At 43.1% G+C, this 13,732-nt stretch overlaps 3 protein-coding genes and 1 pseudogene across 3 annotated transcripts; 1 reads left to right on the top strand and 3 right to left on the bottom strand.

Annotated features, from left to right (window-relative positions):
• Window positions 1–1,061: 1,061 nt before the first annotated feature.
• On the bottom strand, window positions 1,062–2,290 carry LOC139542485 (uncharacterized). Its single transcript, XM_071347950.1, has 2 exons — window positions 1,810–2,290; window positions 1,062–1,607 (listed from the first exon to the last, which is right to left on the bottom strand). Exons 1-2 carry the CDS (start codon window positions 2,050–2,052, stop codon window positions 1,062–1,064), a joined length of 789 nt encoding a protein of 262 aa, XP_071204051.1. The 5' UTR covers window positions 2,053–2,290.
• On the bottom strand, window positions 2,070–3,834 carry LOC139542477 (uncharacterized). Its single transcript, XM_071347940.1, has 4 exons — window positions 3,035–3,834; window positions 2,516–2,836; window positions 2,144–2,323; window positions 2,070–2,093 (listed from the first exon to the last, which is right to left on the bottom strand). Exons 1-4 carry the CDS (start codon window positions 3,137–3,139, stop codon window positions 2,070–2,072), a joined length of 630 nt encoding a protein of 209 aa, XP_071204041.1. The 5' UTR covers window positions 3,140–3,834.
• Window positions 3,835–6,554: 2,720 nt separating this feature from the next.
• On the bottom strand, window positions 6,555–9,813 carry LOC139568701 (N-acetylmuramoyl-L-alanine amidase-like; annotated as a pseudogene).
• Window positions 9,814–10,629: 816 nt separating this feature from the next.
• Window positions 10,630–12,783, top strand: LOC139568698 (trafficking protein particle complex subunit 5-like). Its single transcript, XM_071390719.1, has 3 exons — window positions 10,630–10,699; window positions 11,093–11,365; window positions 11,623–12,783. The coding sequence occupies exons 2-3, from the start codon at window positions 11,096–11,098 to the stop codon at window positions 11,917–11,919; spliced, it is 567 nt and encodes a 188-aa protein (XP_071246820.1). The 5' UTR covers window positions 10,630–10,699; window positions 11,093–11,095; the 3' UTR covers window positions 11,920–12,783.
• Window positions 12,784–13,732: the final 949 nt, after the last annotated feature.

Here is a 13,732-nt window from a genome sequence, read left to right as displayed (position 1 = left end):
ATTATGACTGAGTTTGAATTGGACAGGCAGCCAAGAATTCTGATCCAACACCATTGGAGAGGTGAAAACAGGGTTCCACATTAGTTCTCTCTGATCAGTGCCAGATCAGAGAACCATTTTGTTGTAGATTCTCTTTGAACTGTCTCCTTATGCAACCTAAAACTGACTTAGAAGACATACTAACTTCCAATAGCTTTGTCAAAGTCCCACCACTACAACCATCATTTATCTAAACCTTTACTCAGAAACACTGGAGGGCACTATTACACCAATATAACTGAACCGTCGTCAGGAGATAGAATTGAACATACTGTAACACTTATTTTAAAGTCCCTGCATTGGTTGCCTGTAGGTTTTATAATTGATTTTAAACACACTGTGGCCCTGCACCTGAATACATGTCTAACATGCTTTTAAGATACTGTATGTGCCCGGTCGGTCCCTCAGATCCTCTGGCACAGGTCTTTTAGTTGTTCCAAAGGTGAGAACCAAAACGTTTGGTGGGGCTGCCTTCAGCCACGATGGTCCTGGCCTTTGGAACAGCCTGCCGGAGGATCTGAGGGCCTCAGAAACTGTAGACATTTAGAAGAGCTACTTTTTAGCCGTGCTTTTGCTTAGTCCTATCTATTTTTATCCCATTGTGTATATCTTATTTATTTGAATGTATTTTAATGCATTAGTCTCATGTCCACTGTTATCATTTTACTATTTTAAAATGTCTCATTTGATATATTTCTAACCTTTTATTATTTTATTTTCTAAGCACTTTGAAATGCATCATCTGTAAGAAACGTGCTGTGTAAATAAAGTTTTGATTTGGTTTTGATGAGGAAAATAGCCCGCAGTAGAGCCATTCAACCGCAAACTTACAAAGTGTCTCAAATGATTTCGTACATATTTACTAGTGTGTAATGCAGTAATACTGTGATTAATAGGCACTTAATAATAAGTACTTCTCAAACAGCTTAATAGTCTGGATAATGAATTAGTTATATATATTTTTTTCAAGCATTCTTCATAAGTTATATGAAAAACACTCATGAAAACAGTTTTGTTGGGGTTCAGATCCCCTTTATATTTATTATTAAAAATAGGCAGTTGGAAGGAAAGGGGGAGATGGTGGAGAAATTCGGTCGCTGAGGCAAAGTGTGGCCCGGAGTTGTGTGTGCTTCAGTCACTCTCCTTTGGGGAGGCTGTTGGTGCGCGTGAAGAACTTCCACACACGTCGGAGGAATCGTAGAACGCCATTTTTCTTCTGCTTCTTTTTGCCACCTGCGCACCTCTTCCACTGCGTTCGACACGTCAGGCACGCCGCTGCACACCTCAGCCACTCCGCTGCACACCTCAGCCACTCCGCTGCACACCTCAGCCACTCCGCTGCACACCTCAGCCACTCCGCTGCACACCTCAGCCACTCCGCTGCACACCTCAGCCACTCCGCTGCACACCTCAGCCACTCCGCTGCACACCTCAGCCACTCCGCTGCACACCTCAGCCACTCCGCTGCACACCTCAGCCACTCCGCTGCACACCTCAGCCACTCCGCTGCACACCTCAGCCACTCCGCTGCACACCTCAGGGAGGCTCTCGTTGGATCCAAAATAGGACTAAACAGACAACGCAGAGCAGTGAAAGAGTAAGGACAACACATCTGTCCTTTAGCTGTTTCACAAAACATACCACAGACATTCAAAGTCAAAGATTATAGTAGCTAATTTATAATATTGTCCAGTTTCAGACAACCCTGATACACCCAACTTGCAAAGACCCTTGACCTTTCATTCACGAAACAGGCTTCTTGTTCCTTACCTTTGGGAGTCTTGCAATCATATCATTGAAGTCTCGGGTCAGCTGATTTTCCCAGTCCTCATTCAAACATCCTTTGGAGTTCACCACCTTGCTGAGGACATTTTCAGTGTCCTGGAGGTCTTCAGCAGCCTCTGTCTTTGTGTCACTGGACACCTCTTCCACTGCGTTTGACGCCTCTGGCACTCCACACCACAGGCACTCCACTGGACACCTCAGAACCGCTACACAGCTTAGCCTCTCCATTGCACACCTTTGGACCTCTACTGCAGATCCGTGGACCTCCGCTGGTCACCTCAGGACCTCCGCTGGTCACCTCAGGACCTCCGCTGGTCACCTCAGGACCTCCGCTGGTCACCTCAGGACCTCCGCTGGTCACCTCAGGACCTCCGCTGGTCACCTCAGGACCTCCGCTGGTCACCTCAGGACCTCCGCTGGTCACCTCAGGACCTCCGCTGGTCACCTCAGGACCTCCGCTGGTCACCTCAGGAAGGCTCTCAGTGGATCCGAAATAGGACTAAGCAGACAATGCAGAGCAATGAAAGAGTAAGAACAAAACAGATATGTCCTTTTTCACAAAACATACCACAGACATCCAAAGATTATAGCAGGTTTTTTGTAATATTGTCTAGTTTGAGACAACTCTGATACACCCAACTTGCAAAGACACTTTACCTTTCATTTACGAAACAGGCTTCTTGTTCCTTACCTTTGGTAGTTCCGCAATCATATCATAGATTTTGGGGGTTAGCTGATCTTTGCAGCTCTCCTTCAGCCACCCTTTGGGCTTCACCACCTTGCTGAGGACCTTTCCATCTCCAGCAGCCTCTTTCTCCACACTGACCAGGTCCAGCGGCTCAGCCTGAACATCCACCACATTGTTATTCGGAGACTCCTCTGAAGCCTCCTCATTGGTGTTGTGAATGTCAGCAGCCCCAGTGACACTGGCCGGGCACTTGGTCCTTGGACTTTTCTCGTCAATTAGAGTTTCCTTTGAAGAGGTCTCAGAATGTCCATACAGCTCAGTGAGCTGTAAATGGACAGAGATGCATAACTATCCTATAGCTTTTTCACAAAGACAACACACCAAATACATCCAAAGTTGATAGTAACTCATATGTAATATTGACCAACTTCGAACACCATATTATACACAGAAATTACAACGAGGCTTGACATTTTAATCAAAGAAACAATATTGGCATTGCAGATGGCTGGTATATCTTACCTCATTGGCCTGGCATGTCTCATCCTTTAGATGCAAGAAGTTCAACTTCCAACACTCCTCTTTCAGAAGCTGGATGGCGCCCGTGTCCACGATGACATCGGACATCCTTAATTCATCCTGAACTCTGGCAACTGACCAAGAGAACTATCTCTGTCTCCTGTAATTCCAGGCCCGTCTTTGCACCCCAAGTTTATGTAACAACATCATATGTAATTAACAGACTGTTGATGTATCAGGTGAGACTGGACACTGGTCCATCATTGAAATGGGAAAAATGATTAATTTCAACTGATAGCTACTGTTTCTCTTGGGTCCAAAAATGAGCTTGCTGAAATCTGAAGTGCTTTACAGTGGGTCTACTGTTTGCTCTACATAGTCCTCACCAATTCAGCTACACAGACCTTGTAACGGCAGCCTTCCCTCTCTTCACTAGAAGAGAGAGTGTAGCAGGGATCGGACCAACACGCAGCGTAGCCAGTGCTCAACATGTTTAATTAAACAAAAACAGTGGACACTTACAACGATACAAAACAACAAAATGTGGCAAACCGAAACAGTCCTATCTGGTGCAGACAAAACACAGAGACAGGAAACAACCACCCACAATCCCCAACACAAAACAAGCCACCTATATATGATTCTCAATCAGGGACAACGATTGACAGCTGCCTCTGATTGAGAACCATATTAGGCTGAACACAGAAACAGACAAACTAGACACACAACATAGAATGCCCACCCCAACTCACGCCCTGACCATACTAAACAAATACAAAAACAAGGGAAAACAGGTCAGGAACGTGACAGACCTTCCTCCATCTCTTCCATATCTCTATCTCACGCCTTCATGTGAATATGGAAATGTATCAGACTATGTCTGTCTACACTATCAAACTATTGCTGTCATCTAATATATGTTGATACATTCAGGTCATCATTTAGCCTTGTCTAATGATGTAATATATGTAATTTAGGTAACTTGAGTTTAACGTTTCGTAGAATTCAAAAATAGTCTGGGAACACTGCACTCACTCCAAGAAGACTATTTTCCCTGCAAGGAGCCGGGCCTTCATTGGTCTCAGAGGGAGGTCCAGTGGGAGCCTTTTCTGGGCTTTCAGCGCACAGACTTGCCTTTTGAGCATTTTCTGCAATAGAGTCTTCAATTAGTGACTTAACCAGTTAGAATGTGGCGAGCAGAGAGTGATATGAATTGGTTCATGGCACGAACTAACTGCTCCTCCATGGAAAGTGATGAGGCCTTTTTGATTATTTGTTTTTGTTGGCCAAAGCTCTGCAGAAAGAGCGAGGGTTACGGAGCACAGAACCCAATACCAGATGTCTACAGCAGTACATCTGTCTTTTTCAAATGAATGCTGGAAAAAGTGATCTAAATGGGAAGAATATACATTATACCTTCAATAGAACAACAACATGCAATATAAACAATGAAAGTGCAGATGAGATTAATGAGACCTTAATTATGATGAGGAAGCAAGTCATCTTAGATGATCGATAAATTGGTTGTATAGCTAATAGATTCGATATGATCCAAGTAACGTTAATTTTCTAAAATGTCGAATGCGTGCAATATCGGTCCTTCTCATTATGGGAAGACCTACTTACCTTACTGAGAACAGGAAAAAATATATGATATTTTTTTTATTGACTTGAATGAAGAATTCGCGTTTGCTATCGATATACTGTAGGTGGGTTGTGATTGCGAATAACTTAACCTCTGAGTAATACACATAGAATTAGGAATTAAAATGTATGTTATTGGACATTGTGACGCACATAGAATTATAATCTAGATTCCATTTCTATGGTGACACGTTCCTTGTTGCGCACAGCGTGCGTACATTTCTGAGCACATTTATTTATCCTGTTGTATCATTTGCCCCGGGCCAATCCTATTTCTCCCTAATGAATACAGATCCTCTAAGATTTTTACGTGATGTCACTGGAAAAAAACGTAATTTATGATGGTTTATTGGCATTGGCAATTCGCATACACAAGGGTTAGAGAAATACATAAAACATGCAATACAGCTTTAAAATGTGTTGGTTAAAAAAATCGCTTAAAAAATTTAAGACAACAGGTTATTTAAAGTAGGCTATATGAAATTAATTACAGAATTAATCAATACGATTTACAGTATGCTTAGGTATCAACATTGACCAGTGTTGGATATTTAACATTATACTGTACTTTTAATACATTGAAAGTGCATGAAAATAGAAAAATCAGTGTTGATTAAACAAATATGCCATGATTGTCAACCCATGTTGATGAAGAAAATAAAAACATGACAAAATATTAATTATTACAATAATGAAATGAATATTCAAAATAATGTTCAGTGCGTTGAGTTTACAATCATTTGATTGAAATCGAGGATTTAGGCCTATTTAACAAATGTTTAATTAATAATAACTTACACACCTGTTAAACATTTCACTCTCACAACCTCATCAATATGTTTTCCATGAATTGGACAGATAGCAAGTTGTATAATTCATTAGCCAAAACAGTTTCAAAGTATTCCAATAGGGCCAATTATCTCCCTACACCCGCTAAAACTGATGATAGTTTTGTGTTAAATGCGATGTTTACAGTAATTTAATTGTAATTCACTTTTAATTAATGAACATTTAATTGAACATTTTGATATAGGCTAAGACACAAATATAAATGCAACATGCTACAATTTCAACGATTTTACCGAGGTATAAGTTCATATAAGGAAATCAGTCAATTTAAATAAATAAATTAGGCCCTAATCTATGGATTTCACATGACTGGGCATAGGCCCACCCACTGGGGAGCCAGGCCCAGCCAATCAGAATGAGTTTTTCCCCCACAAAGGGGCTTTATTACAGACAGAAATACTCCTCGGTTTCATTAACTGTCCGGGTGGCTGGTCTCAGATGATCCCACAGGTGAAGAAGTCAGATGTGGAGGTCCTGGGCTGGCGTGGTTACATGTGGTCTGCGGTTGTGAGGCCGATTGACGTACTGCCAAATTCTCTAAAACGACGTTGGAGGTGGCTTATGGTAGATACATTTACATTAAATTATCTGACAACAGCTCTAGTGGGCATTCCTGCAGTCAGCATGCCAGTCACACACTCCCTCAACTTGAGACATCTGAGGGATTTTGTTGTGTGACAAAATTGCACATTTTAGAGTTGCTTTTTATTGTCCCAAGGACAAGGTGCACCGGTGCAATGATCATGCTGTTTAAACAGCTTCTTGATATGCCACACCGGTCAGGTGGATGGATTATCTCGGCAAAGGAGAAATGGTCACTAACAGGAATGTCAACACATTTCTGCACAATATTGGAGAGAAATACGTTTTTTGTGCGTATGGAAAATCTCTGGGATATTTTATTTCAGCTCATGAAACATGGGACTTTACATGTTGCTCTAATATTTTTGTTCAGTATACATGTCTCTCTGTTGTGTTACAATACTGTAATGTGAAGCAGTGACAACCATAAGGGGGAGTGTTATACGCTGTTATAACTCTAAAACACACTATTATCATGGACGTAACAAATTGATACCCCCATACAATCCGATGAAACATTTTGACAAAACCGGTTTAATTCCACACTGCTTTTTACATGCTTGTCTTCTTCATTGGTCCTTTTTCAAAGAGCTGGTTTCCTGTGAAAGATTGCTGTAATGAGTGATCAAGATAACACCGGATGAAAACGTGTCAGCAGCATCAATATCAACAGTGCACAAACAGCTTAATGTTGGTGTTTATCACTAATGTCTAATGTAGGAAAAAGGGCACAATTGTATTATGACTGAATAGTGTTCTGGCGCAACTGTGATGCCATTTTGATTGTGTATGTATTAAACGGATACATTTGACATTGACTAACAGTATAGTAGCCTATAATACTGAACAGTCTCTCACCCCAAAGTGCTCCCAGCCCCTGATCTCTGAGTAGAGTGCATCTCCTGGACAGGAGGTGTCCACCAGCTGCCGGTGCCCGTGGAGGGTGAAGTTGGCCTGCAGGCCCCCGCCGTCCACTGCACACTTGGCCAGGTGTTGGTGCACCAGATCTAGGGCGTGGCGCGAGGGCAGAGAGGAGGAGTAGTTGCCAATGAAGGCCACGCCGTAACCGTAAGAGTTCTGTCCCCTAGTGTGGGTGCCAAGGTGATGCCAGCCGTGCCCCTCGTAGATGTACCCGTCAGAACCCACCACAAAGCTGAGGGGGACATACATTTAGGATTTGGAGTGATAAAACCAATGATCTCACAACCTTGATTCCTGTTATAGCATCTTGTCATTACATATTGCTTCAAGTTATACCGTGTAACATGTCAAGATGTGCTATTTGTAACGTCTGCTTCCAACTCACACTCTCAAACACATAGATCCCCGTGAACGCAGCTCACTCTCCAGATCCCAGTCACCTGAATTCTGATCACCTGTTCACACACCTGTATGTCATTATCACACACTATTTAGTTCAGTTCTTTGCACCCCATCGTTGTGAGGTGTTGTTTGTTTTGTGACACACTTCTATTCAGAGCGCTGTTTTTCCCGTAATTTAATCCTCATAGTTTTTGCCTGCCTCACTAACGATGCCTTTTTCCTATTCCTTGCCTGTACTTTAGCCTATCGGATTTCATGTTATCAACCTATTGCCTGATCTCCCGGATGACGTTACCAGCCTTTTCCCTGCCTGTACTGTTGCCTTTTTGGTCCCCCTGTATATGACCTTCTGCCTGCCCGTGGACCCAGCTACTTGCCTCCTCCTGTGGTCCTTTACAAATAAACACCTGCTGCGCCCTGCGCTTGGAACCAGCTCTCTGTCTCCCATCGTGTTCATTACACTATGATATGACTGCTTCAGTAATTGTACAGGACACTTGTCTCCATCTACGAAGCTTAGTATAAACGGTTTGTTAATATCTGCGAATGGATGGGGGGGTGAAAGGTCACCTACTGTATATCCGATGTCGGCACAGGCGCGGTCTTCTTGGTGGAAGCGCTGCAAGGCCCTCTTGTTCCTGGAGCACTGCCGGAAGGAGCGACAGGGCCTGTCTGGCTGGTAGGTGTGGTGGATATACAGGAAGGGAAGGGGCAGGGCAAGAGGGAAGGGAGACCCTCAGTAGGGTGCCCCCCCCCCCCCCCAATGACATTGTGGGATGATGGGAGGGCAGTCTGGAGAGGTTGAACCAGAGTAGAACAGGTTCAATTACTCTTCATATTTACAGACCAATTTTCTGTAGACTTCAAATGAATAGCCATTCATCACCTACAATTTCATAATTACAGGGGTAAATGATTCCCTCTCCCCCATCCTGAGACAAATTCCAGCATTCCGTCTCTCACTGCTTTTTCCACCCCTGTATCCTTGGCTATCCACTGATTGTTCTCCAGCCTCCACCCCAGGTATAGGGTCTCCATCACCTGCCTCTGGTTGTCCAGGGTGCCCAGCAGGGCTTGGGCAATCTCCCTGCGCTTGGGGCCGATGTGGCTGGATACAATCTTCAGGTCTTGCCCCTCCAGGACATGGTTGTAGTAACACTTCAGCACCTTGCAGAGTTTACCAGGCTGTTCAGAGGGAGCCAGGGTGGCAAGATCCATGCCCAAGATGGACCCATCAATTCCACCTTTGATGAGGGCATCGCTGGCCAGGGTGGGCTCCCGCGACAGCTGGAACACCCTGGGGTGGGTCACGTTGTCCCAGCAGCCGTCCGGCCCCAGACGCTGAGCGGGTGTAAAGTCCTGGAGGCTAAGGAACGACAACCCTAGGTTTTTGGTGAGGGGAAACATGACCAGCGGAGGGGTGCCCTCCAGCTTAGCTTTCAGATCCACCTCGATGCCTAGAAGCATGGGAGCAATGGCCACTGTGGTGCCATCTTGGGTCAGAACGACCCCTCTCTCCTCACCACAGTCCGTCACAAAACGGTGGATGGCTTTGTCGAAGAAGCCAAAGAGAGTAGTGTCGAACACGGAAGTGTGGGTGTGGCTGATGTTGTTGGAGGCCCCCAGGAAGTGCAGGGTGAGTGGGTCCTCACCAGGGCTAGTCTGGGTTAGACGGCACTGATGAAACTGTCCATGTCCCGCAGGTGGTTCTCTGAAACCAAAACAAATGTTCTTCGTTCATGCTACAACAGACTCAGTGCAAACAGTCACCTGGGGCTTCATTCATACTCATATTCATACTATCTTGGGGTATTTAATGTATCGTACACCAGTTAAACACTAGTGACTTTTTGTGTTCAATTGAGCTCTCAGTTTAACGATAGAAGCACATGTTGCCAATGAAGATGTGTACGGACAACACAGTATGGCAGCCATACTTTCTAACATATGAACCCAAATAAACATGACATTTCAGCCCATTAACACAGGTTACCTGAACAGAGAACGCCGTAGCACGTTCCAGCCACAATGAAGAGCCATAGAATCACTGTAGTCATTCTGAGTGCAGCTGTACCACACCAGATCCAGAGGCTAAACTAAACCCACAAACAATCCCCAGACAAGGTCAACCCAGGCTGCCGATGAGAGTTGTAATCTTCTTCTCTCTGACAGTCCAACACTCTGTTATGACAAACCACAACCACTCATGACAAACCACAAGCAGAATGTCCAGGTGCTCAATAAGGCTTTGTTTCAAGTAACTAAAGCTGGTTTCACTTCCCACTTCAGGGAATCAATGTGTTTTTAATGTGGTGTCCCAATAGATGAAATAACTCTCCAAATATTGATTGGTTCTTACCCAGAGTCAAAGTTTGTCATCGGAAAACAAATAAGGCCCTTTCAAGCTTGTGACGAGATCAGGCTTAAAGGGACAAGAGAAGTGCTGAAGATATGCTGGTTTGTATTAGTCATCACAGTATTTTTGTTCCATTATATACATCTATTACATCCACCTTTCACACATATGGGTGTAATTACACACACATGTACACAGACACACACAGATGGTGAAGTCTGGTAAATGTGTTCCACGATGCATAGAGGAGAGGGGCGGTCTGTTTTCCGTCAATGTCAGGGAAGCCCAGTAACCTTATTGGAAATGACACTTAACAAATTCCCCAAAAACAAGCAATTGTAGTAGGCATACACTATAATCAGTGTGTGTATGCTTTTTCAGATGACAGTAACGTTCCTGACTCATGACATTATTGTCCCATGGCAGGTGGTGTTCATTGGCTTATGAGGTTTTGGTGGTTGGGAGTAAAGGGGAACAAAGTCTATTACACTTGAGTGACTGCTGCATTGAGAATAGCAGCCAGTGTCTGTTTGTTTTTGTGTTTTTTTACATCCCCAACCCTCTTGTTCTCAATGTATGAAGTGAATTTTGGCCCCTATGTTAATTTTCCTTTTGTGACATTAAGAAAAACATCCACTACCAGTGGATAAATGGGACAATAGTGGCCTCTACTGGATGATAATTAGCTATTTTTTTTAAATAATTTGTATAGGTTTAAAAAAAACAACAACATCTATTTAAAATAGTGATTTATGAAAACTGTAATAATTAAAATAATTGTATCAATACCATAATGTTTAAACGGAAGATATTTCAACATTAATATCTTGATCTGTCACTGTGACGTATCCCCGGAACAGGAAGTAAAACGTGTTGGTTGCAAATTGTTCTGTTAAGAACAACAACAGAAATTGGTGAGAAAGATTCATTTGAATAATTTTATTATAATATTCGCTATGTTTATTTCTTCTTTGTGCATGTTTTAGGGTCTGCTTTCCACAATGTGTGCTCATTGAACGAAATAATCATTGTTTTTATTCATATTCTGTTCAAGACTATCTAACCGTAGTAGCCCGTTTGCTGGTGTGTTGAAATGGATGACTGGGGAAAATCATTTGAACTGTCATCCAACTCGGGCATCCTTCTGGAGTTACGACCTGAAGATCACTTATGTCATGATTTGACCTCGTTTTTTCCAGAGTTCCCAGTTGTCTTGAAAGCACCAACAGTCATGCGCTGATATTTTATTATACACCAGCATTCTGATGTTGTTGACAGTCACTCACTCTCCTCACTTTCCCGTGTAGAAAATGGAGACTCGCTTCACCAGGGGCAAGTCTGCGATTCTAGAGCGCTCGCTCACCAGACCCAAGACTGAGGTCAGCGTGAGCGCATTCGCCCTGCTCTTCTCTGAAATGGTGCAATACTGCCAGAGTCGGGTGTACTCTGTGTCCGAGCTGCAGGCACGCTTGGCAGACTTGGGTCAAGGCGTGGGGGCCAGCCTGCTGGATGTGCTGGTCTTGAGAGAGAAGAATGGAAAAAGGGAAACCAAAGTGTTGAACATACTGCTCTTCATTAAGGCATGACCAAGAGAACTTTGCACATTGTGTGTGATTCACATACTAGACTTTTTCATTAGTGTAATAACAACAAATGTTTGACATTATACTAACATTCACATGACATTAGGCTATAATGTAATACAAATATAGCCTCAGTATACATGGCTCTTGGATGTAGCAGCGACTTAACCTCCACTTCAACAGACCTGGCCTCTGACATAAACACAAACAAACCTTCACCTTTCTCTGTCTTCCGTTCCCGCTCGATTCCCCAGGTGTCGGTGTGGAGGGCCCTGTTCGGCAAGGAAGCGGACAAGCTGGAGCAGGCCAACGACGACGACAAGACCTACTATATCATTGAGAAAGAGCCCCTGATCAACGCCTTCATCTCGGTGCCCAAAGAGAACAGCACGCTCAACTGTGCCGCTTTCACCGGGGGCGTGGTGGAGGCCATTCTCACACACAGCGGCTTCCCCGCCAAGGTCACGGTGCACTGGCACAAGGGCACCACTCTCATGATCAAGTTTGATGAGGCCGTCATCGCCCGAGACAAGGCACTGGAGGGCAGATAGGATAGATAGAGTTCAGAGGTAGTAGGAAGTGTGGACTGAGATGTAAAAAGGATGTACTGTATATCCTATTGGCTGTATAATGTATAGTGCTTCCTTTCCTATTCCCTATTCATTTTATTGTCCTGACAGATGTGGGAGATCGGAGAAAGTACTCACTTTAACTTCCCTATCTGTTGGCAAGGTCAACATACGTACTTGAATATTGCTATGTGGGTGGAGCCAGTTTTTACAACAATGCATTAATTTGTGTACATAGTTACAGAACTTCCCTACTATGACTAACCCACTATAACTACATTATTCTTCTTCCACTGCCGTAAATTAACTTTATGGCATTTGCAGAAAGTACACAGATTTGATTCAGAAACGTTAGCTTTACGAGTTGTTTTACCTATTCGGTGCATTTGAATCAGTGAGGACAATGACATAGAACAAGGAAAGGAAGCTAGTTGATAGTACGGTATTCATTCTTTCAAAGGACCTACTCTAAAGGGAGGAGTAACAGTATGGAAAGAGAGGAGTGTGGGTGGAGCAGCTCAGTGATGTGCTAGTAGTTCACTGATGAAAAAACAGAAATGGTCACAATTGAATGCGCTTTATCCTGGACTGATGGTTCAGCAAGATGTCATTTTTGTAAAATGGAATCCCCTGATTGAACAGAATTATCTAGCACTGTACAATGATATGCACTTCAGTCTTATTTGTAATATCTTATGGGTGGGAAATGTTACAATGCTCCCCATTTAGACCCGAGGAATCATTGTGTCATTGTAAATATATGTGTGGCTGCTTTAATATCCACAACTTATTTGGTGCTTGTATATTGCTTTGTCAAAATTGAAATAAATACTGTAATACCTGAAATAATGCCTTTGTATTTCATTGAAATTACCAGAAATGGACCAGAAATTCCATGAGAATAAATAATTGTCAATAACAGGTCTTAAGTTATACATAATTAGATGTTGTGCTTGGTATGTGTTTTACTATTGTCTGCAATTAAATGTTGGCCAGAGGCTGCAAAGAAATGGTAAAGTTGAAGTGGGAGAAAGAAACCTACAGAGAGATGAACCTGGAGAAGAGTCCCCTGAGCAAGCTGGTCCTGTGGCTCTGTTCACAAACACAAACAGAGCCCCAGGACAGCAACACAATTAGGCCCAACCAAGTCATGAGAAAACAAAAAGATATCTTGACACATTGGAAAGAATTAACAAAAAAACTGAGCAAACTAGATCACTATTTGGCCCTAAACAGAGAGTACACAGTGGCAGAATACCTGACCACTGTGACTGACCCAAAATTAAGGAAAGCTTTGACTATGTAAAGACTCGGTGAACATAGCCTTGCTATTGAGAGAGGCTGCTGTAGGCAGACCTGGCTCTAAAGAGAAGACAGGCTATGTTCACACTGCCCTTCCTAACCTCCTGCAAACTGTATGACCATATTAGAGATACATATTTTCCTCAGATTACACAGACCCACCAATTTTTTTTAAACAAATCCAATTTTGATAAACTCCCATATCTATTGGGTGAAATACCACAGCAGCAAGATTTGTGACCTGTTGCCACGAAAAAAGGGCAACCGGTGAAGAACAAACACCATTGTAAATACAACCCATATTTATGTTGATATATTTTCCCTTTTGTACTTGGAACTATTTGCACATCGTTACAACACTGTATACAGACATAATACGACATTTGAATTGTCTTTGTTCTGTTTGATTTTCTATTTCACTTTTGTATATGATCTATTTCGCTTGCTTTTGCACTGTGAACATGTTCCCCATGCCAATAAAGCCGTTTGAATT

This window comes from Salvelinus alpinus, chromosome 2, assembly GCF_045679555.1.
Source record: "Salvelinus alpinus chromosome 2, SLU_Salpinus.1, whole genome shotgun sequence".
NCBI classification, from domain to species: Eukaryota; Metazoa; Chordata; class Actinopteri; order Salmoniformes; family Salmonidae; genus Salvelinus; species Salvelinus alpinus.
The sequence above is the reverse complement of the archived record's forward strand: the minus strand, read 5'-3'. Positions and strand labels throughout refer to the sequence as shown.

Bases quoted from the DNA above. Each gene is read 5' to 3' on its own strand.
- LOC139568698 (XM_071390719.1), top strand. From the start codon at position 11,096: ATGGAGACTCGCTTCACCAGGGGCAAGTCTGCGATTCTAGAGCGCTCG. The intron at 11,366-11,622 runs GCATGACCAAGA...TCGATTCCCCAG, and splicing joins ACATACTGCTCTTCATTAAG to GTGTCGGTGTGGAGGGCCCT.
- LOC139542485 (XM_071347950.1), bottom strand. From the start codon at position 2,052: ATGGAGAGGCTAAGCTGTGTAGCGGTTCTGAGGTGTCCAGTGGAGTGC. The intron at 1,608-1,809 runs GTAAGGAACAAG...TTGTCTGTTTAG, and splicing joins TGATTGCAAGACTCCCAAAG to TCCTATTTTGGATCCAACGA.
- LOC139542477 (XM_071347940.1), bottom strand. From the start codon at position 3,139: ATGTCCGATGTCATCGTGGACACGGGCGCCATCCAGCTTCTGAAAGAG. The intron at 2,837-3,034 runs GTAAGATATACC...GTCCATTTACAG, and splicing joins AGACATGCCAGGCCAATGAG to CTCACTGAGCTGTATGGACA. The intron at 2,324-2,515 runs GTAAGGAACAAG...TTGTCTGCTTAG, and splicing joins TGATTGCGGAACTACCAAAG to TCCTATTTCGGATCCACTGA.